General features: G+C 48.6%; 1 protein-coding gene across 1 annotated transcript; it reads left to right on the top strand.

Annotated features, from left to right (window-relative positions):
* The first annotated feature begins 1,817 nt into the window (after positions 1-1,817).
* On the top strand, positions 1,818-8,857 carry LOC112545006 (immunoglobulin alpha-2 heavy chain-like). The gene is made up of 6 exons (XM_025182237.3): positions 1,818-1,961; positions 2,251-2,583; positions 3,503-3,814; positions 5,121-5,231; positions 5,944-5,990; positions 7,256-8,857. The coding sequence occupies exons 1-6, from the start codon at positions 1,925-1,927 to the stop codon at positions 7,349-7,351; spliced, it is 936 nt and encodes a 311-aa protein (XP_025038022.3). The 5' UTR covers positions 1,818-1,924; the 3' UTR covers positions 7,352-8,857.
* The last annotated feature ends 11,625 nt before the right edge of the window (positions 8,858-20,482 follow it).

Here is a 20,482-nt window from a genome sequence, read left to right as displayed (position 1 = left end):
GCGCGTGGGCTGTTTGCTTTCTCAGGTCTCTCCCCGCTTTTGCTTGCCAAACAGACAGAAACGGCTCCCCCGCTTCATCTGTAGAGGAAACGGCTGGCGCAGAGGAGAAGCCGAACAGGCCATGAAGGAAACACAAGCATGACTGTACCGTTCAGTAGCGTGAAACACACGACATGTCATGGCACAAACCAAGATATTTTCTCAAGCTGTTTGGGGAGGAGTTTTGCCCTAGGTAGTGTGGCCTAATGGATAGTCCACAAGCCTGAGACCTGGATTGTATTCCTGACATTCCTAATGCAGGACCTAGGGTAAGTCACTTCCTCTCTGTTTCTGCATCTGTAAAATGGGTCTAATAATACTGATCTCCTTTAGGGAACACTTTGCAATATTCTTATTAGCTCAGGATTGCTATTAATAACAAGGAGCCAAACAACATGCACCAGCGCCAAAATCACCCCCATCTTGGGATGAACAAAGGTGTATTGTGCTGCATGAAGTGTGCGGTGCACCCCTCACAGCCCCCCCGAGTCTGGACTAACAAGGTCTGATCCTACATTCCTGGTGCGCCCAGCTCTGCCCCACTCAACTCAAGGGGAGTTGGGGGTCTGCAAAATGCGAGATCAGAAACTGCAGCGTTTGAAGGCCGCTGACAAAGCTGGAGCTGCTCTGGAGTCTGGAAAGTCACTCTCAGGGATTCCCTCATCTTGCTCCTGAAGCGAGCCACGCTTTGAGCAGGTGCAAAACTGGTCCCCAATTACGTCCCAGCATCATGTCCAGCAACAAGGACGTCCACTTATCCTGGGTGTGGCTGAGTTTCCCGCGGTCCCATAAAGTTTGTTGACAGCCCCCGGTCCTGGCCCTCTGTGTTATTCTTTAACTCTGATTTACCCCTAAATGTCTTCTCAGAGCCCATTCATCAGTGGACGCGTTGGGCATGCTGCTAGATATGGACCCCCCATGGTCCAGCAAATTCTCTGGTTCGGCACCAGGCAGTTCCTGAGGGTGCCGGATTAAAGAAGTTCAACCTGCAGAAGTGTCTGTCGCCCCCATTTTGGGCCATGTTTTGAGAAGAGCCCAGCTCCCATTCAGGGTATGTCTACATTGCAACTGGAAGTGGAGCTGCTCAAACGAGTGCCTTAAATATTAGCAGGCTGGCTGGAGTGGCACGGCTACCAGCCTGAATTGGGGGGTTGCCTGACCACCTGTAAGTACTTGTGTGGCTAGCCCTGGCCACAGCCCCTGCAGGACGTCTACACTGAAACCCTGTCGCATGAGCCCACGTCAGTTGACCTGAGCTTTGGGACTCCTTGCAGCAGAATCCGATTGCAGTGTAGACGTAACCCCAGGACATAAAAAAAGGGCTAGATTTTCCCAGGTGCTTAGCACGTTGGATGCCCACTGGATGCTGCTCTCTTCCGATAGGCATGGCAGAGCTAACACATTGTTAGTTCAATGTCTAATAGCACCTGGCCTCTTAAAAACTCTAGCCCCAGCTGTTTGTGGGAAAACCAACTGCAACGGGCAGCACAGAGAATTCTGTCTACACTGTCACACCTTGAACTTGTGTTGCATGCAATCGCCTGACCTGCCAGAAAGCTCTGAAGCTGTCTCAGTTCAACACAGAGGCAAGCCCATGACAATCCCTTGCGTGGTCCACATTGTGCCAGGGCCCGGTGCTTCTTTTACAGTCAGGAATCTGAACGACATGCCCAGGCTTGATTCAAATGCTGCAACAAATGAGAAGCGATCGTTTGTCCCCAAAGGGTCCTTTAAAAAAAACCAACAGCCCTGTTCAAAGCATCTATCTGCACAGCACATCCCCCCCGGAGGCGTTCATCTCAGGATGTTGAACTGTTCCACTTGAGCAGTCTACCAGACGGGGGCTTGTAGACTTCGTCTTTCATGACCGGGTTTATTACAAATCATGCTGCTTGCTGAGTATCTGCTTTTGTCTCTCGTGGGTAAGGATTTCACACCACCCGGCTTGGTCCGGATTGGAATTGAGAATGGAACCTTTTGCATTGGACACTGGCTTTCCTGATGTCTGGTAGCTTGGGACAGGTCTGCTAGGACGGAGATGATCTTCAGTTCACTTGTGCACAGTTTTAGTACGAGCTCCAGGGCTTTGGTGTACAGCTCAGAGATCCTCTGATGGCCTTTGATTTTGTTCTGATCTCTCGAGTTTATTGGGGGCCAGTGAAGATCTGCTGGAGGCTGACTCTAATAACGCGCCCTGTTTTATTCCTGCAGTGGTACAAGTGCGGCTATTTCTGCACCAGCCTCAGCCGTTCCTCTTCGTGCACATGAACGATATAGCCGAGATCCAGTGCTCTTCCCAAAATAAATTTTTAGGAGGCGGCGTTACAGTTCAGTGGTACAGGAGGCGAGACGCCGGGGCACCCATGTTAATTAAGAGATGCGCAGATAAGCAAAATGTAAGTAAAGCTGCTTGTATAGCTGAAGGAGACACTGTGACACTGAAAATCTACAATGTCCAAAGGGATGACTCCGGGGTTTATTACTGCGCCGATTCGTACGTCAGCTTCTTGGAGTTTGGCAACGGATCCACCCTGGTTGTTGGAGGTAAGGATGCAGAACTGGGTGTGCAGAAAAGAAATGGTGGGGCAATGCAGGCTGATTTCATGTGCGCAGGAACATGTTAAATGGTGGTGTCACAGTTATCAGAGGTATTAGAGGTCTATAAAATCGTGAGTGGTGCGGAGAAAGTAAATAAGGAAAAGTTATTTATTTGTTCCCATAATAAAAGAACTACTGGGCACCAAATGAAATTAATGGGCAGCAGGTTTAAAACAAACAAAAGGAAGTTCTTTTTCACACCGTGCACAGTCAACCTGTGGAACTCCTTGCCTGAAGAGGTTGTGAAGGCTAGGACTGTAATAGGGTTTAAAAGAGAACTAGATACATTCATGGAGGTTAAGTCCATTAATGGCTATTGGCCAGGATGGATAAGGAATGGTGTCCCTAGCCTGTTTGTCAGAGGGTGGAGATGGATGGCAGGAGAGAGATCATGTGATCATTACCGGTTCTGTTTACTCCGACTGGGGCACCTGGCATTGGCCACTGGGGGTAGACAGGATGCTGGGCTGGATGGACTTTTGGTCTGACCCATTCTGGTCGTTTTTATCAAGGATCCCGTTGTTAAAACAGAGCCGCTCTGAAATCTGTAAGGAGCGAATACACCATCACTCATCTCAAAGAACAGAGCATCTATTTTTGCACAACGGAAAATCAACCACTGAAGCCTGAGCCATGTGTGAATAAACAACATATTGGCATTAAGAGGTGTTCTTAGAACTACCCCAGTGTCTAGGTTAGCATGGAGTTTCCCTTCTGCAAATGTGGGTTTGGGTTTGGCTGGCTATCATTCCGTTTTATTCTTCACATTTTCCCTGTTTGCTGCTTCATCTTCTGCCATTAACCGTTAACTCCAGCTGCGGCTCGGCTGCGCGTCACATTAAACTCTCTGCTTTATTCTGTCAAGACAGCTACACCTCCAACACTTGGGTGCTGTCTCTGGCTCCATCTCCCAGCAGCCTCCTCGCCAACGGGACGGCTCATCTGGCCTGCATGGTCCTCGGAGTCTCCAACCTCGTCCAAATCTCCTGGAATATTTCTGGGGAGCTGCAGGAGCCAAGGGTCCCATGGACACTGAAAGCAAAGGACGGCTCCTTCGTGTTCATAAATCTCATCAGCGTCCCCGTGGACACCTGGGCCAGCGGGAAGATTTTCACCTGTGACGTCAAATTCAACTCCTCTGGCAGGAGCGTGAAGAGAATTGCCAGGTACCCGGAAGGTGAGTCACTTTCTGTTCGCTCCTGGGCAGTAGGAGAAAAAGCACAATGAGCGCTTGACGCATCACTAGGACTCCTAGACACTCTGGTGATTATGGCAACAATCGAACAGACATGGGAAGTGTTCATAGTCAGAGCTATGTTAGTGTCCCTTGCAATCAGAAAGTGGGGATGTCGGGTGCTAGTTAGGTGCAGTAGAGACCGACAGGATTCCGGCCCCTGGGCAAAGTACAAGGGGGCTCCCAGAAGGGGCGGGGCTTCGGGCAAAGGGGGCGGAGCCTCAGGCGAAAGGGGCAGGGCCTCAGGCAGAAAGGGCGGGGTTTGGGCAGCCAGCCTTTAGCACCATCTGGAGTGCATTGTGCAGAGTCCCCTCCCCTCAGGCAGTCCTCAGCACCACCCGGAGTGTGGCAGCCAGGTGCAGCAGGCCCTTTTGAATCATCGGGCCCCGGCACAATTGCCCCCTGTTCTGCCCTCTGTCCGTGACCCTGAGGAGCAGGCGGCTCAGCAGAGAATTTCGGGAGAGGAGCAAAGAGGAACTGCAGTGCTCTGTAATCGTCATTAGACACTTCCACACCTGGGCTTCGTCTACTCTGTTTGTTTGTTGCAGAAGAGGAAATGCAAACGAAGCGCTCCTTTGCAGATCTCGCACACTCATTTGCATAGTCTCTTCCGATCCTTTTTGGGGAAGAGGTTTTTGTGATGAAAAAAACCCGCAGTGGAGACAGGGCCATTTGTCGGAAAAAAACCCTTTTGCACCAGATCCTGTAAACCTCATTTTTTGAGGACTAAGGGATGTTGCGCAAAAGAGGTTTTCTTCCGACACATGGCCCTGTCTGCACGGCGGGTTTTTTTTTTTTGCAAAAACTCTTCCGCAAAAAGGATCAGAAGAGACTATGCAAATGAGAGCACGAGATTTGCAAATGAGCGCTTCATTTGCATTTCCTCTTCTGCAACAAACAAACTGTGTAGATGTAGCCCAGGTGTGCCAGTAAACACCCTCCGGAGTGAAATGGCAAGCAGTGTCATTGGGGGGAGGGATAGAGAGGCGTGTGCGGGAGAAGGGGGCTGTTTTCCTGTGAGCTACGGGCAAGTGAGACGAGAGCCAGCGGCAGGGGGGTCTCGGTACAACATCAGCCTGTTGACTCGGGCACCACACTGAAGGCAAAAGATGCTAAAGGCTCCTGTGGCCTCATCTTCCTCTATTCAGGCCAGGGGGGAAACAGGAGCCGGAGGGAAGGGCTGGACGCGGTGGCACCACAAACCTCTTGGCTTCAGCCACTTGTGTCTGACTTGTAGCTTCCTCCACAGCCCCGGCCAGGCAGTGCTCACATCACACCGTGCCCCTGGCAGCTGCGGCTGGGCTGCTGCTGCTGTCGGTGTCCCTGAGCCTCGTCTGGACCCTCTGCCCTTCCAGGCTAGGTAAGAAACAGCCCAGCCCCTTCCCCGCAGAGAGAAATCCTGCTCCCGGCTTGCTGCTGGGGGCTGCAGCTGCCCTTCCAAGCGGCAAGCTACGTCTAGACTACAGGCTTTTGTCGACAGAGGCTTTGTCGACAGATAGGGTACGTCTAGACTACACCCTTTGCCAACAGAAGTTTTCTGTCAACCAACAGCGTCTAGACTACATCCAGTTCGGTCGACAACATGAGCCGCGTTGTCGACATGAGAGTGTAGACGCAAAGCACAGTGTGGATGCAGTGACGCCTTCTGTAGACGGAAATCTGTCAACGTTCTGTCGACAGAACTCGGCGGTAGTGTAGACGCAGGTATAGTTTTGTCGACAAAAGTCCGCTTTTGTCGACAAAACCCTGTAGTCTAGATACACCCCAAATGTCACCCCTGCCAGGACTGGTCCCAGAACATTTGTCTCCTGAAAGTTGGTTTTCCTGTGTCAGGAGAACGGCTTTGTTCTTGGTGACAAGGCAGCAAGGCAGAAACCCTTCTCCTGCCCATGGCCCGGGCACCTGTCTATAGCTCACAAAGAGCACTGGCCTTTCGGACCAGCCTCTCTGCATTGGCCAGGCAGGGTGGTGCTCAGGGCCTCCGCAGTGTGGCTGCACCGTTAGTCAGGGAAGTGCAGCTGGGGAAGCATTGGTGGAAGAAGAACTTTTACTCTTGTCTTTGTCTGTTCCAGGATGCCAGCCCCGCATCTCAGCACCTCCAGCTTCCCGGGAGCACCAGGTACGGTTCTTCCCAGCTCCGTGTGTGCCTTTTTCTTATAGCTGTGTTACCCCTGTAGCAGCGAAACAAGGAGGGTGAGGTACTACCTGTGATGGGAGCAGCTACTCTTGGGGCTCGTCTAGAATATCTCCCTCTTTCGAAAAGAGGGATGTAAATTAGGCAGATCGAAAGTGCAAATGAAGCGCGGATTTAAATATCCTGCGCTTCATTTGCATATGTGCATCAGATAGCTCTGTCAAAACAGGGTATTTTGAAAGTGAAGCCGCAGTTCTTTCAGGGAAAAACCCCTTTTTTGAAAGATCCCCTACTGCTCATTTTTTCAGGAGTACAGGGTCTTTCTAAAAAGGTTTTTTTTTTTTTTAAAGAACCGCGTCTAGTCTGCGGTTTCACTTTCAAAATACCCGTTTTCGAAAGAGCGATCGGATGCACATATGCAAATTAAGCGTGGGATATTTAAATCCGTGCTTCATTTGCACTTTCGATCTGCCTAATTTACATCCTTCTTTTCGAAAGTGGGATGCAGTCTAGACATAGCCTTGTTGAGGAAGGCAGGTGCTGGTGCTTAGAGAGAGCTCTTCGTCAGGGCTGGGAAGTGGACTCGGTATCCATCAATGTGGGTCCGAGGCATTTCTAATCCACCCACTGAACTTGTATATTTCACTCTTAAACGGATTGGCTTTGGAGTGAAAGTGAAGCTGAGATCCCGCTGTTGGAGTAGCCGGAGTGGAACACAGGGCGTTAATGCTAACTCTGGTGCCAATTTACTGTGGGCAAGTCCCATACTTGCTCTGGGACTCAGTTTCCCTTTACACAGGTAGAGGATATAACAACCCTTTTTGGGTCAAAGATGAGGGAGCGATCAATGTTTCTGACTTCTACCCGTGTCAGGGTTTGGGGTGCATCGGGGAGCATTTTTGGCACTTCTATAAAATAATAAAAGAAATTATAAATATAAACAATATGAAGATTTTTCTAGTGAACAGTGCTTTGGGCCCGATCCAAAGCTCCCTATTCTTAGTAGGAGAGTGTCCATTTATATCAGGGGTTGGATCTGGACAATATTGTCAGTAGCTGAGTTCTTAAAGTCAGAATCAGCAAGGGGTTCATTCTGATAACACACCCAGTGTGTAGGTCAAGCAGGGGAATCCGAGGTGAGAGGGAGTTTTCCATCAGGCTACACTCGTTTGCCTGCTCAGTTCTGTCTCAGCTCGTATCCCCTTAGTTTACAAGGCGGGTGGCTAATTTTACTGACTGTCACCGAACAGAGTGGAATCGTCTATGCTCATCTGGATTTCGATTCGCGGAATCGCAGCGGGCGCACGCTGCCACAATCAGCCAGAGGGAAACGTGCAAAACCCTGAACTATCCAGTGCAAGAGAATCCGCACGTGGGAACTGACAGCTGGGTCTCTGCTGACTGGACGTAGCCGCTGGCAGAAGGCTCTGTCTGCCTCCCTCTCCTTGCTTTTTCTCCTCTTCTCTGGTTAGAATATGCAGAGCCCAGCCTCACCAGGTGGGAAATCTCCATTGGGGATATAAAGGCTTCCTGGTGTTGGTGATTTACACGTCACTTGTATGTTAGACTGGAAGCTCTTTGGGGCAGGGACTGTCTCTTCGTCTGTGTTTGTGCAGCGCCTGGCACCACGGGGCCTGGACCATAACTGGGGCTGCTGGGTGCTATGGCAACACAATCATTGTCGTCATCACCCTCCTCCCCCATCTGCAGGGGGACCTGGACACAGCTGAACCCCTGCAGCTGCATGTGACTGCCACAGCTCTCACCTCCCCTGCAGTCGTGGACTTGCTTTTTCAGTAACGCCCCATGGACGTGCCGGGAAGTCTGCAGGGGAAGGGCGGATGCGGGAGCAGCTGGGAGGGGTGAGAATCTCTCCCCAGGCCGGTGCTGGAGCTGCTTCTGCGGTGCAGCCTCTGCAGGCAGCTGATTTCCCCCCAGGGCGAGATCCACAGGGCTCAAGTGCTGGCCCCTGTGCGCCATCTAACAACAACAACCCGTCACCCACGGCTGGAGCTCTCCCAGTGCCCGAATCTCCCCGCGCTGCCTGTTTACATCCCAATTTGGTGTTCTTCGAGCTGTCACTGTGTCCCTCATTAAAAACAGATGGCAACCCAGCTAGTGCTGTGTGTGTCACCTTTTTTACCAGTTCAGTGCTCACTGTGCAATAAGAAAGGCAACCACTCAAATCCCCTGGGCCAGATTCTGCTCTGATTTGGGGCAGCGTTAATCTGGAGGAGATCTGGTGTAGTCAGTAGAGTTACTCCAGTTTTACGCCAGTGTCTTTGGCCACGGCTACACTACATGGACGATCCACTCGAGGTTCGATTTAGTGAGTCTAGTAAAGACCCACTAAATCGAAGTCAGAGGGCACCCCCGTCAGTGACGGTTCTCCTGCTCCTCACGAGGAGTGAGAGAAGCCAACGGGAGCATTGGCTCCCATTGACCGCCAGTTGTGTGGATGGTGATTTAAGATACGTCGACTCCAGCTACGTATTTAATATATCGGAAGTTTCATATCTTAAGTCAACCATCCCCTTTAGTGCAGAATTTGAGAGCAGAATCCTTAGAGAGCAGAATTTGGCGATTTCTATCATTCTTGGCACCTGTGCTTCTTTTGATGGATACAATAAAAGTGTTACACAGCACTTGTTACACACTCACCTTCCAATATGGGGAATGAGGATCAATTCTTCTTCCTGTCCACTGAAGGCAGGAGAAGACGTTATGGGCTTAATTTGCAGCAAAACTTCTAAATGGAGTTCAGTTCTGGAACTAAAATGCAGGACAATTTCCAAGGGAGGTACAGAATCCCCAGCATTGGAGTTTTTAAGTACTAGTTGGACAAACACTTGGCAGGGATGTGAGGTGGGGGCTCAGCTCAAGTCACCCAAAAGGGGTGGGGCATCATATGGAAGGGGAGGAGCTAGGGGCTAGCCTCCCCCAGTCAGCCCTCAGCACCGCCTGGGAATATAGTGGTGACTTACAGGGCCTGGCCAGGGTTCCAGCCACTGCTGTCACCATGATACCGGTGATGGTGGCCTTGGACCCTTGCCCTTTTAAATTTCTGGACCCCAGGACAACTGCCCCCTTTGCCTCCCCTCTCCCTGGCGGAGGCCTTATTTTGAAGAAACATTTCTGTGTCAGAAAATGCCCTTTTCTTGGATATTTTCCTGGGGTGAGAGTGGGGGGGGGGGGGGGGGGATATCAGCTTTGATTAAACTGTTGACTTTAAAAAAAAATTCAAAACTGAAAAATAAGCCATTCCCAATCTCGATTTCAAAATGGCGTCTTGCAGAGAAGCGTAAACTAATTACAGCTGACATAACAGTGAACCGGGTCAAAACTATATAGGATCCGAATGGAAAGGAAACATCCCAGATTATTGAAACAAAACTCTTCCCTTCTCCAAAACCAAAACCGATATTTGGGGGTTTGGTGCAAGGGAAATGTTTAGGGTTTTGATTATTTCATCCCACTTCAAGACGGGGAACTCTTTCGGTATCTTACCAATGTGCATGGGATGGGAAATCCATCTTCTCTCCAGCCCCGAGGAGTACACGAGTGTAAAATGTAGCTGCAGTGGGCTACGTTGCTCCTTTTCACTGCCCCGCCCCACCCCCGCCGTGGATGGAGACATTCCTATACACAGCATAAAGTATATGCTGGGACATGCTGGGTATCTAGAAGACTCAGCAGCGTCATGGGGAAGGGTGGGCACTCAGCTGCTCTTAGGATCCGCACCTACCTCCACTTCCTAACAATCTCTGTACGTTGCCAAATATTGAGCTGGGGTCCCTGGAGCAATAAGGCAGAGTTCCATTGTCAAGCGGTGTTCCTTGGAGGTCTGTGCCAGTCACTGTCTCTCTTTCTCTGCTGGGGAGATACTGGGTCTGAAGACAGTGACGGTTTCTAGGGTCTGATCTGCATGGCTGCTGACAACACGCAGCCCCATAGCAGTGATATATGAGAACATAAAAGTATAATCACCAAGGGGTCTGATTTCCATGTGCACTAAGCCCCTTTCCATGGGGGCCTGGGCGTGTGATTGATGCTCCTACAAACTCCCCTTTACATTGGGGCAAAAGGAAAGTTGGGTGATTGTGAGTCATGCCCTGGGTTAGAAATCAGGCAGCATCTTGGTCAGTCCAGCCTCCCTTCATCAGCGAAACACCTGCTTCCCCTTAACACTGCCCCAGACTGTGGGAGGCTAGGAAGGAAAGAAGGAATGTTGATTGGTTGGTGGGATGGGGTGGGTTGGTTGGTGAGTTGATGGGTTCATTGGTTGGTGGGGTGGGTTGGTTGGTTGCTGGTTGGTTGGGTTGCATTGAGGTGGGTAGTTGGTTGGAGAGTTGGGGTTGGTGGATTGGGGTAAGGTTGGGTTGGCTGGTTGGTAGTTGGTTGGGTTGGGTTGGGTTGAGGTGGGTTGCTTGCTTGAAAAGTTGGGGTTGGTGGATTGCGGTGGGTTTGGTTGGTTAGTTGGTGGGGTTGGTTGGGTTGGGTTGATTGGTTGGAGAGTTGGGGTTGGTGGATTGGGTTGGGGTTGGTTGGTTGTGAGGGTTGGTTGGACAGTTGGGGTTAGTGGATTAGGGTAGGTTGGTTGGTTGGTGGTTGGTTGGAGAGTTGGGATTGGTGGATTGGGTATGGTTTGGTTGAGGTGGTTTGATTGGTTGGAGAGTTGGAATTGGTGGATTGGGGTGGGATTGTTGGGTTGGGTTGAGGTGTGTGGGTTCGTTGGAGAGTTAGGGGTTGGTGGATTGGGGTGCCGTTTGGTTCAGGTGGGTGGTTTGGTTGGCTGGTTGGAGAATTGGGGTTGTTGGATTAGGGTGGGGCTGGTTGGTTGGTTGAAGAGTTGGCATTGGTGGTTTGGAGTGAGGTTGATTGGTTGGGTTGAGGTGAGTGGCTTGATTGGAGGATTGGGGTTGGTATGTTGGAGTGGGCTTCGTGGGTGTGGTGGTTCCCAGCATTTGAGAGCTGCCGGGAAGAGGTTTGTAATAGATTGATCTGGGAGAGCTGCAGCCAGTCAGTGCACCCTCAAAATGGGGCCTAGGCTAAGGAGATATTTCCAAGGCATCTAGGGAACCTGGTCATTTCTGAATCACTTGCTTTAAACACTAGCCCATATTGTCAGCTGTTTCAGAAGGGTAATTGGCAGATGCACTTTACTTCTCCCTCCCTCCTTTGTGCAGCCTGACGCAGCTTATTAACCAGCCCCTGTTTAGTTTGTTTTTAACCAGTTTATTGCCACATCCAAGGGGAGGCAGGTGAGGCGTGTAATTTCCACTGAATTCAGTAGGAACGAGCCCCAGCCAGTTTCACTGTGTTCGAAAATCCCATTTGGCCCCCGTCTGCATTAATGGGCACCTGGATACTTTTAAAAATCTGGCCCAAAGTCACTTTTCAGAATGGGGCTTGGGCGCTTTTGAAAATCACATCCTTCCTTGTCTGGTGAGAAGCCAAATGGTCGCTCCTGATCAGCAGCGTACCACCAAGAAACACGGTACAAGGACAGGCCAAACATGGGACTGCTGCTTCTACGTCAGGCAGGGCATTTTTCCATTTCTATGTAGGAAACATTGTGTTAGTTACTGGAAGTTGTTTCAGTTTCTTATTAAACATTAAAGAACATCCTTGTGCCACTGGAATGCAGAGAAATGCTGCAAGAATTACAGAATTCTCTGTAGATTCATTAACAACCTGCCAGGCCCAGCCCCCCATATCGATCACTACAGCCCATGCCTCTCGGAGGTGTTCCTCCCTGTAAGTGACCAAGATGCTGTGTAGTCACTGCAGCAGTGCACAAGGCATCAGACGTTTGGCTAGCAAGTCAGGACTTTCCTTTATTTAATTTTTTTTACTACAATGATCTTTGCCGAGTGTCTGATTTTATCTTCCTTAGGTAAAACATCTGCATTAAGCTTTGGAATTGAGAACACAGCCTCAATAGGACACCCGTGTTGAATACATAGGAGATCTTTTTGAAATGTTCCTGGATTTTAATTGCATTTCCCTTTCCTTGTAATACAGTTATACTCAGGTTTTTGGCATTTAAGCTGCAGAGCGTAGATGTTCTCAGATGTAGTCATTTCTATTGCTGCGCTACCCATTCCCTCAGTGGCAAGTGGAGACCAGATGGAAACTGACCATAACCATGTTTTCTCTCTCCAGTGCTAGGCGTACAGTTATTTCTGTACCCGCCTCAGCTGATCCAGTTTGTTGAAGTCGGTGACACTGCAACGATCCTCTGTTCCTTCCAGAAAATATTGGAAGGAGGAGAGGAAGTGTTTTGGTATCTGAGAAGAGAAGGGGAGACACTCACATGCTTTAAGAAGTGTTTCAATGATCAAGATGTAAGTAAATTTGTCTGCAAGCACGAGCCACACGGCACGACGCTGAAAATCAACAACCTCCAACGGAATGAGACTGGAGTTTACTACTGTGCGGTGACAATTACCAGCTACCTGATTTTTGGGAATGGATCCACACTGATTGTTGGAGGTAAGGAACCAGAGCTTGTTTAGAGAAACTAACAACTGACTGACAAAGTGTATGTCAACGTTCCCATGCAATGTAACTGTTGGGTCTGGGATAGCGGTACGGAGTTCAGCCACAATAGGCAATACCCTGAACATGTTCTTTCCCTTCATTTTTGCAGCCTAGAAAAATAGATAAGCATCTGGCAGCTCTACTTTGTTGTGTCTTTTGCTTATTCTCATTGGCTCTCTATAAAATATCTTCAGGGTTAAATTTCTTGTAATCTCTGTAACCTGCTGATTTAGAAAGTTTGTGGTGTAAAAAAGTGTTGATTTAATTAGAAATTCTGTAAATAGTAATTAGGTGGGTATAATTGTATTCATTATTTGCTTATTAATATTCATTTTATGGGAGTTAACATTACTAAATAAGGTTTTAGGAAAAGTAGCGATAGGAGTGTGAATTAACATACTAAAATAGACACAAGGGCATAATTGGTGCCAGGTTGTTGCCACTTGGACGTTGTGTTGAATGTCCGAAGTAAAATTGTGTGGGCAATAAAGCAGTTCCATTTACCACATCCGCTCCTGGGTTGCCTGTTTCTTCTCTAACAAGATCCCAGTAACAAGATACCAGAGCTATGGATGAACGGTGAAAGGGAACGTAGTCTTTCAGCCAAAAACAATAGCTCTACAGTAAATTTTATGGATACAGCAAAGATCAAATATGTATTTTTCATTCATAAAAAAACCACAGACATTTGAAAGTGCTGAAAATAAACCACTGACGTTTCTCTGTGTCAGTTCAAGGCACCCAGGTTGGGAATATTTCTAACCAAAGAGCTGTGATGACAAGTAACGATGCTTTGCATTAATGACAGGTTTTTAAGGGCAGATCCATTCATAAAATTGCACATCTTCTTCCTTCTTGTTAGTGCAGGCGCGTACATCTCCTTAGATGTCACATTCCTTCATCAGTGGCCTTTCTGCATTTAACGTCTCAGTGGCAGGCAGCAGGCAGCCTTGCTGTTGCTGGGTTGGTCCCAGGCGACGAGCGAGCGGCAAGGTGTGGGAGGTAATTTCTTTGATTGCACCAGCTTCCGTTGGAGAGAGGGGCAAGCTTGCAAGCTCACACAGAGCTTCTTCATCAGGGCTGGCGAATGACATTTGACACACGTTTCCTAGGCCTGAGGAAAGAGCTCTGGGTATGTGGGCCTCTTTCAGACCGAGAAGCTGGTCCCATCACAGATAGTATCTCAGCCCTGTTGTCGGTCTTGGTGAAAGATAAATCAGGCTGCAGCTCTGCTCATTGTCACACTGAATTCGCCACCTCCTTCTGCTCAGACAGTTACACCGACAGCAGCGGGGTGTTGCTTCTGGTCCCATTTCCACACGGCCGCCAAGGCACCGGGACAGCGCATCTGGCCTGTGTGGTCCAGGGAGCGTCCGGCCCCGTCCATGTTTCCTGGAGCATTTCTGGGGAGTGGCAGGAACAGGGGCTGACGCGCTGGTTGAAGGCGAAGGATGGATCTTTCACGTTCGTAAATCACATCAGTGTCCCTCGCGACACCTGGGCCAGCGGGAAGATTTTCACCTGTGACGTCAAATTCAACTCTTCTGGCAGGAGTGTGAATGCGAGCACCGGGTACCCTGAGGGTGAGTGATCTTGTATTGGAGGCTTAGGGGGACTCCGATGTGAAATAGGTGTGAAGTGACTGACCACAGTCAGAGCTCCCTCTAGGAAACTTCTCTTCACAGAAAGCTGGACAGTTCTATGGCTTCGTCTGACACAGTCACACCACAGACGTGAAAAAATGTGATGTGGCCCCAATTGGAGCAGCTCTGACATAACTTTCCAGCCCAGAAAGCTGGACTGTTCTGTGTCTTAGCTAGAATTTCTCACGAGACTTTGGGGGATGGAAACTTGAAACATTCCAGGGACCACAAGCCGATGTAGCTCCGATCTCTAGGGCAGCTCGCACCCAGATGGTACATTTAGATCCAGGTAGAGTGAACTAAATAACTCTCCGGAGGAAAGGGCAATTTAAAGGCATTTGAGAGGCGAGATTCCCTCCCATGAGATATATAAAGTGATGGAAAGGGGATGAGGAGAAACCCACAGGGAGGATTGTGTAGGTGGCAGAAGGTGCAGAAAAGATTCTAATGACAAGAGAAAGAACTTGCCTGAGAGAAAAGAAGCAACACAAGGAGCCACAGGTGCTGCAGGCTCTGGTAGCCTCACACTTCCCATTTTAAGGGGGATAGAGATGGGGAGGGAAGGGATGGATGCGGTGGCACCACCAACCTCTTGGCTCGACTCAGTCACCTGTGTCTGTTTTGTAGTTTCCGCCACAGACATGGCCAGGCAGTGCTCAAATTACCTTGCGCCCCTCGCGGCTGCGGCTGGGCTGCTGCTGCTGTCTGTGTCCCTGAGCCTCGTCTGGACCCTCTGCCCTTGCATTCGAGGTAGGAAACAGCCCAGCCCCTTCCCCGCAGAGAGAAATCCTGCCCTCGGTTTGCAACTAGGGACTGTAGCTGTCCCGTCTGACGTCACCCCTGCCAGGACTGGTCTGAGCGTTTGTTTCCTGAAACTTGAATTTCCTGTGTTGGGAGAACGGCTTTGTGCTCAGTCACAAAGGGAGTAGGGTTGCCAGGTGTCCGGTATTGACCCGGGCAGTCCAGTATTTTCACCTCCTGTCTGGTAAAAAAATTCAGAAAATACCAGACACCTAAAATGTCCGGTATTTTCTGATTTTTTCCCCCTCCAGGGGGCAAAAATACTGGACTGTCCAGGTCAATACCGGACACCTGGCAACCCTACACACACTCAGCAACTGGGTCCAGCCCCCCTGCTTACCTGGTTCTGCAGGGGAGCTGTTGGTTAAACCACCTGGCAACCCTAAAAGGGAGCATGCAGATACCTTTCTACTGCTCATGGTTCAGGCACTTGTCTATAGCTCACAAAGGAAACGGGCCTTTTTGACCAGCCTCTCTGCATTGGCCAAGCAGGGTGGTGCATGGGGCCCCCCCACAGCTGAGACGCCCCATTAGTCAGTAAACTCCAGCTGGGGGAGTGACCATGGAACTTTCACCGTTGTCTTTCTTTGTTCCAGGATGTCTGTCCAGGATCTCAGCACCTCCAGCTTCCCAGGAGCAGCAGGTACGGCTCTTCCCAAACTGCCTCTGTTTAAATCAGCGTGGCGGTCCACGGCTTTTTTAATCCGTTCACCTATGATTGTTCTGGAGAGGGAAGGGGAAAGGGCGGTCCAGCTGCTGGAGTAGCTGACAGGGAGCAAAGAGCCATAATGCTAACTCAGTGGGACTGTGGGATAGTGGGCATGTCACAGGCTCTGTGACTCAGTTTCCCCATGTGTAAAAAGTGGATAACGAGACTTACTGCGCAGGCACAACAGGAAGTTTTGATATTTTATTGTTTCTGGCCATACCTGTAACAGGGTGCTGCAGGGAACATTTCTGGCACTTTAAAGAGACATAGCTGTAAGAATAATAATAGAGATGTAGCCGTGTTAGTCTGGTCTTGCTGAAACAAAAGACAGGACAACGCAGAACTTGAAAGACTAACAAGATGGTTTATTAGGTGATGAGCTTTCGTGGGCCAGACCCACTTCCTCAGATCAAATTGTGGAAGAAAATTGGCATGACCATATATACCAAAGGGATACAATAAAAAAAAAGTGAACACATATAAAATTGACAAATCAGATTTTAGAACAGAGGAAGGGTGGGGTGAGGGGGGGAGGTTAGTGTCTATGAGATAATGATATTAGGGGTAATAACTGGGGAAGCTATCTTTGTAATGGGTAAGATAATTAGCATCTTTGTTAAGGCCCATTCGTAAAGTGTCAAATTTAAGCATGAATGACAGTTCTGAGACTTACCTTTGTAGTCTTGCGTTAAAGTCTTTTTGAAGCAGGATGCATGTAGACAGGTCATTGAGACAATGCCCAGTCTGGTTGAAATGTCAAGAAACTGTTTTTTCTTAAGAAATGATATTTATAAAGTGCAGTAGGATTTGCTAGTGAAATTGCTCTGGACCTGATCCAAAACTCACTGACCTACTGGGCTGCATTAATAGGAGCATTGCCAGCAGATCCTCTATTCAGCAGTGGTGAGGCCAGTTTTCGGGCCCCCACTACTGAAAGGAGGTGGGCAAATTGAAGAGTGTCCAGTGGAGGGCAACCAAAATGATTTGGGGGCTGGAACACGTGACTTACGAGGAGAGGCTGAGGGATTTGGGTTTATTTAGTCTGAAGAGTGAGAAGAGTGAGGGGGGATTTGATAGCAACCTTCAACTTCCTGAAGGGGGTTCCAAAGAGGCTGGAGAGAGGCTGTTCTCAGTGGTGGCAGATGGCAGAACAAGGAGCAATGGTCTCAGGTTGCATTGGGGCGGTCTAGGTTGGATGTTAGGAAAAGCTATTTCCTAGGAAGGTGGGGAAGCACTGGGATGGGTTGCCTAGAGAGGGAGCGGAACCTCTATCCCTGTCTGAGATGATTTAGTTGGCGTTGGTCCTGCTTTGACCAGGAGGTTGGACTAGATGACCTCCTGAGATCTCTTCCAACTCTAATCTTGTATGATTCTATGACCTCAAGAGAAGATTGTACATTCATAGGGGGTTTAGATCAGAAAAAAATATTATCAGTAGATCAGGTCTTAACGACAGACTCCAGCGACGGTTTCCATTCTGTTCACATACACGCTCCATTGGAAAAGCAGGAGAAGGAGGGATGGGAAGGAATATTTCACCAGACTACACTCACTTAGCGGTTCAATTCTGTCTCAGTTTGTAAGCCTTCACTTTACAAGGCGGGTGGCTAATTTTATTGTCGCCAAACAGGCTGGAATCGTGTACGCTCATCTGGCTTTTGATTCACGGCGTCGCAACGGGGGCACGATGCAGCGATCGGCCAGAGGGAAACGTGTAAAGCTCTGAGCCATCTCATACAGAGGAATCCACACGTGGGAACTGACGGCTGGGTCTCTGCTGATCGGGGGTAGCCAGCTGCAGCAAGGCTCTGCCTGTCTCCTTTCTTTTTTAAATTTTCTCCTGTTCTTTGATTAGAATATAAAAGTCAAAATCCCCACAGAATCCAGCCTCACCAGTTGGGAAATCTCCTATGGGGATATAAAAGCACCCTGGTGTAGGTGATTTTACATGTCACTTGTGTGTTGGATTGGAAGCTCTTTGGGGCAGGGACTCTCTGTCCTGTGTTTGTTCAGTGCCTGGCACCATGGGCCCTGGCCAACACTGGGGCTGCTGGGTGCTATGGCGACACAATAATTGTTCTCATCATCCTCCCCCCGACTCCGGAACGACTCCGGGCCCTGGCATTTCCCAACACAGTTAGGAACTTAAGGCAGCAAGAAGCTAGGTATTGAAAAGGCTGAGAAACGTTGCTCTAGACTAGAGGTTGATGCTTTCCCCACAGAAAAAGATCTGCAGGGCCCATGTGCCAGCCCCGGGCATCTTCTAACAACAACAGCATGTTACCCACGGCGGGAGCTCTCCCAATGCCCGACCCTGCCTACACTGCCTTTTTACATCCCAGCTTGGTGTTCTTCAAGCTGTCCCTGTGTCCCTCATTAAAGAGCCGACAACCTCATTGGTGATGTCTGAGTTGTCTGTTCTTACCTGTTCAACGCATCACTCTCTGCTGTGTAATTGTGCAATAAGAAACGTGACCTCTCAAATCATAGAATCCCAGGGCCGAAAGAGACCTCAGGAGGTCATCAAGTCCAGCCTCCTGTCCAAGGCAGGACCAATCCCAACTCAATCATCCCAGCCAGGGCTTTGTCAAGCCAAGACTTAAACACCTCTAGGGATGGAGATTCCATTGGGCCAGATTCTGCTCTGGTTTGCTGCAGAGTTATTTCTGCTTTACACCGGTGTCTCTGAGAGCCTTTTCTGTCCCATTTAGCATCCCTGTGTCTTTTGATGGCTGATCCAAGAAATGCGTCACACTTCCCTTGCTACCCACACCTCTTCACATGTGCTAAGGGCTGTGATAAAGAGGGTGGTGATCAGTTGCTCCCTGTGCCCACTGATGGTAGGACAAGAAGTTATGGGCATGATCTGCAGCCAGGGTGTGTGTCTACACAGCAGTGTTATTTTGGAATAAAGGCTGTTATTCCAAAATAACAAAGCGAGTGTCTACATGACAATTCCGTTATTTGCGAGTGTCTACACAGAAATTCCGTTATTTTGAAATAAATTTGAAATAACGGACAGCTTATTCCGACGTCTCTAAACCTCATTCCACGAGGAGTAGCGCCTCTTCCAAAACAGCTATTTTGGAATAGCAGTCGTGTCGACGCTCCACTGATGCTATTTTGAAATTGCTCCTCCCCAGGGCCATTCAAAGTAATTCCTCCTCACTGTCTCGGGGGCTCTAAATCGAGGTAGCGTTTCCACATTAGGGAAACCAGCCTCAGACTAATTTTGACGCTTCCCTGCAGTGTAGACGTGCCATTTCGAAATAAGCTATTTTGGAGTATTTCTTCTAGAATAGCTTATTTTGAAATAAGCATGCCGGGTAGACGTACCTGGGGAGATTTACGTTCAATAATTGGAAAAACTTCCCAACTCTGAGGGCAGTTCGCCTCTGGAAATGCTTCCAAGGGAGGTGCTGGAGTCCCTGTCTTTGGAAGTTTTTAAGAACAAGCTGGACAAACACATTTGAAAGGCAATGGAGGGTCACTTGCTCCTGTCTCAGCATAGTGTGATGGATTTAATAACTTGTCAAGGTGCCTTCCAGCCTGGCATTCCCATGATTCTCTTTATGCCTATTAAAAAATGAATGCATAAATGCCTGCAATTGATCTCTTGTTACCTTGCGTAGTGATCCCAGTGTGGCTGCAGGACAGCCCAGCTTTCCAATGAACCTTGAAGTGGAGGTCTTGAATGACTGGTGCCTTGCTGTTACCAAGGCTGCTTTCCATGAGATGAGAGAAGTGGGCTCTGGAGCCGTGGCCAATGACTAGATTCTTTGGTAACTGCGAGAAAAGTCTTTATAAGAAACATTGCTTTGTTGGAAAATGCCCATTTATTGAATGGAGATTTTTTTTCCCCGTGGGAACACAGTGGATATTGCTGCATTTTTGTTTTTTTACAAGGGGGAAAAGAATTCTAAAACTGAAAAAGGATAAATTTCAGTTCTCCGGTTCAAAATGGCATCTTGCTTAGAGGCTTCAGGCCATTGCAACTGAAAAAATAAAATAAAATTCAGCTTGGTCAAAATTGAATGGAACCCTTTCAAAATGATGAAAAGAAAAAAGGCTTCCGTTCCCTACACCGAAAAGGATTTTTGATTCATGGGAAAAGTTTCAGATAATTGACTTTTTACTCTGAATTGGGGATGAGAAAAAATGTTGACACCTTGAATACTTTGGGTGGGGTGGAAAATCTATTTCCTGCCCCAGCCTGGTAAAGACGTGAGTGTAAAATTGCTCCTGCAGCTGCAGCTGTCCCCGTTGCTCCTAGTCACATCCTACCTGAAGCCACTGTTCCACGTTCATATGTTTGGTATTCAAACAACCGATTGTTCTGGAAGGAGGTAAAAGTGAGATCAAGACTTATTGTGAGTGTTGCTACACTTACTGTACGATAGTGGACAAGTCACTTACTGCTATGTGACTCAGTTTCCCCATATGTAAAAAGTGGATAACAAAAGTTCTGCAAACGGATGATAGTAAGTTTGATATTTTACTGGTTCTGACTTATGCATTGCAGGTTGGAACATTTTTGGCACTTAAAAGAAAAATAGCTCTTAAGATATTATATTCCTAATACACATTAACATTTTGCAGGGAAAGGTGCTTTGGGCCTGTTCCAAAGCTAAATGACCTCAGAAGAATGGCCAATTATATGGTTTTTTGGACCTGGTAACATATTACCAGTAGCTGAGTTCTTTAAGTCAGAATCCAGCGACGGTTTCCACTATGACAAGACACACAATTTACAGGAGAAGTAGAGACAAGAGGGAATTTCT

The sequence above is a fragment of the Pelodiscus sinensis genome, chromosome 22, assembly GCF_052426305.1.
Source record: "Pelodiscus sinensis isolate ZL-2025 chromosome 22, ASM5242630v1, whole genome shotgun sequence".
Taxonomy (NCBI): domain Eukaryota; kingdom Metazoa; phylum Chordata; order Testudines; family Trionychidae; genus Pelodiscus; species Pelodiscus sinensis.
The sequence above is the reverse complement of the archived record's forward strand: the minus strand, read 5'-3'. Positions and strand labels throughout refer to the sequence as shown.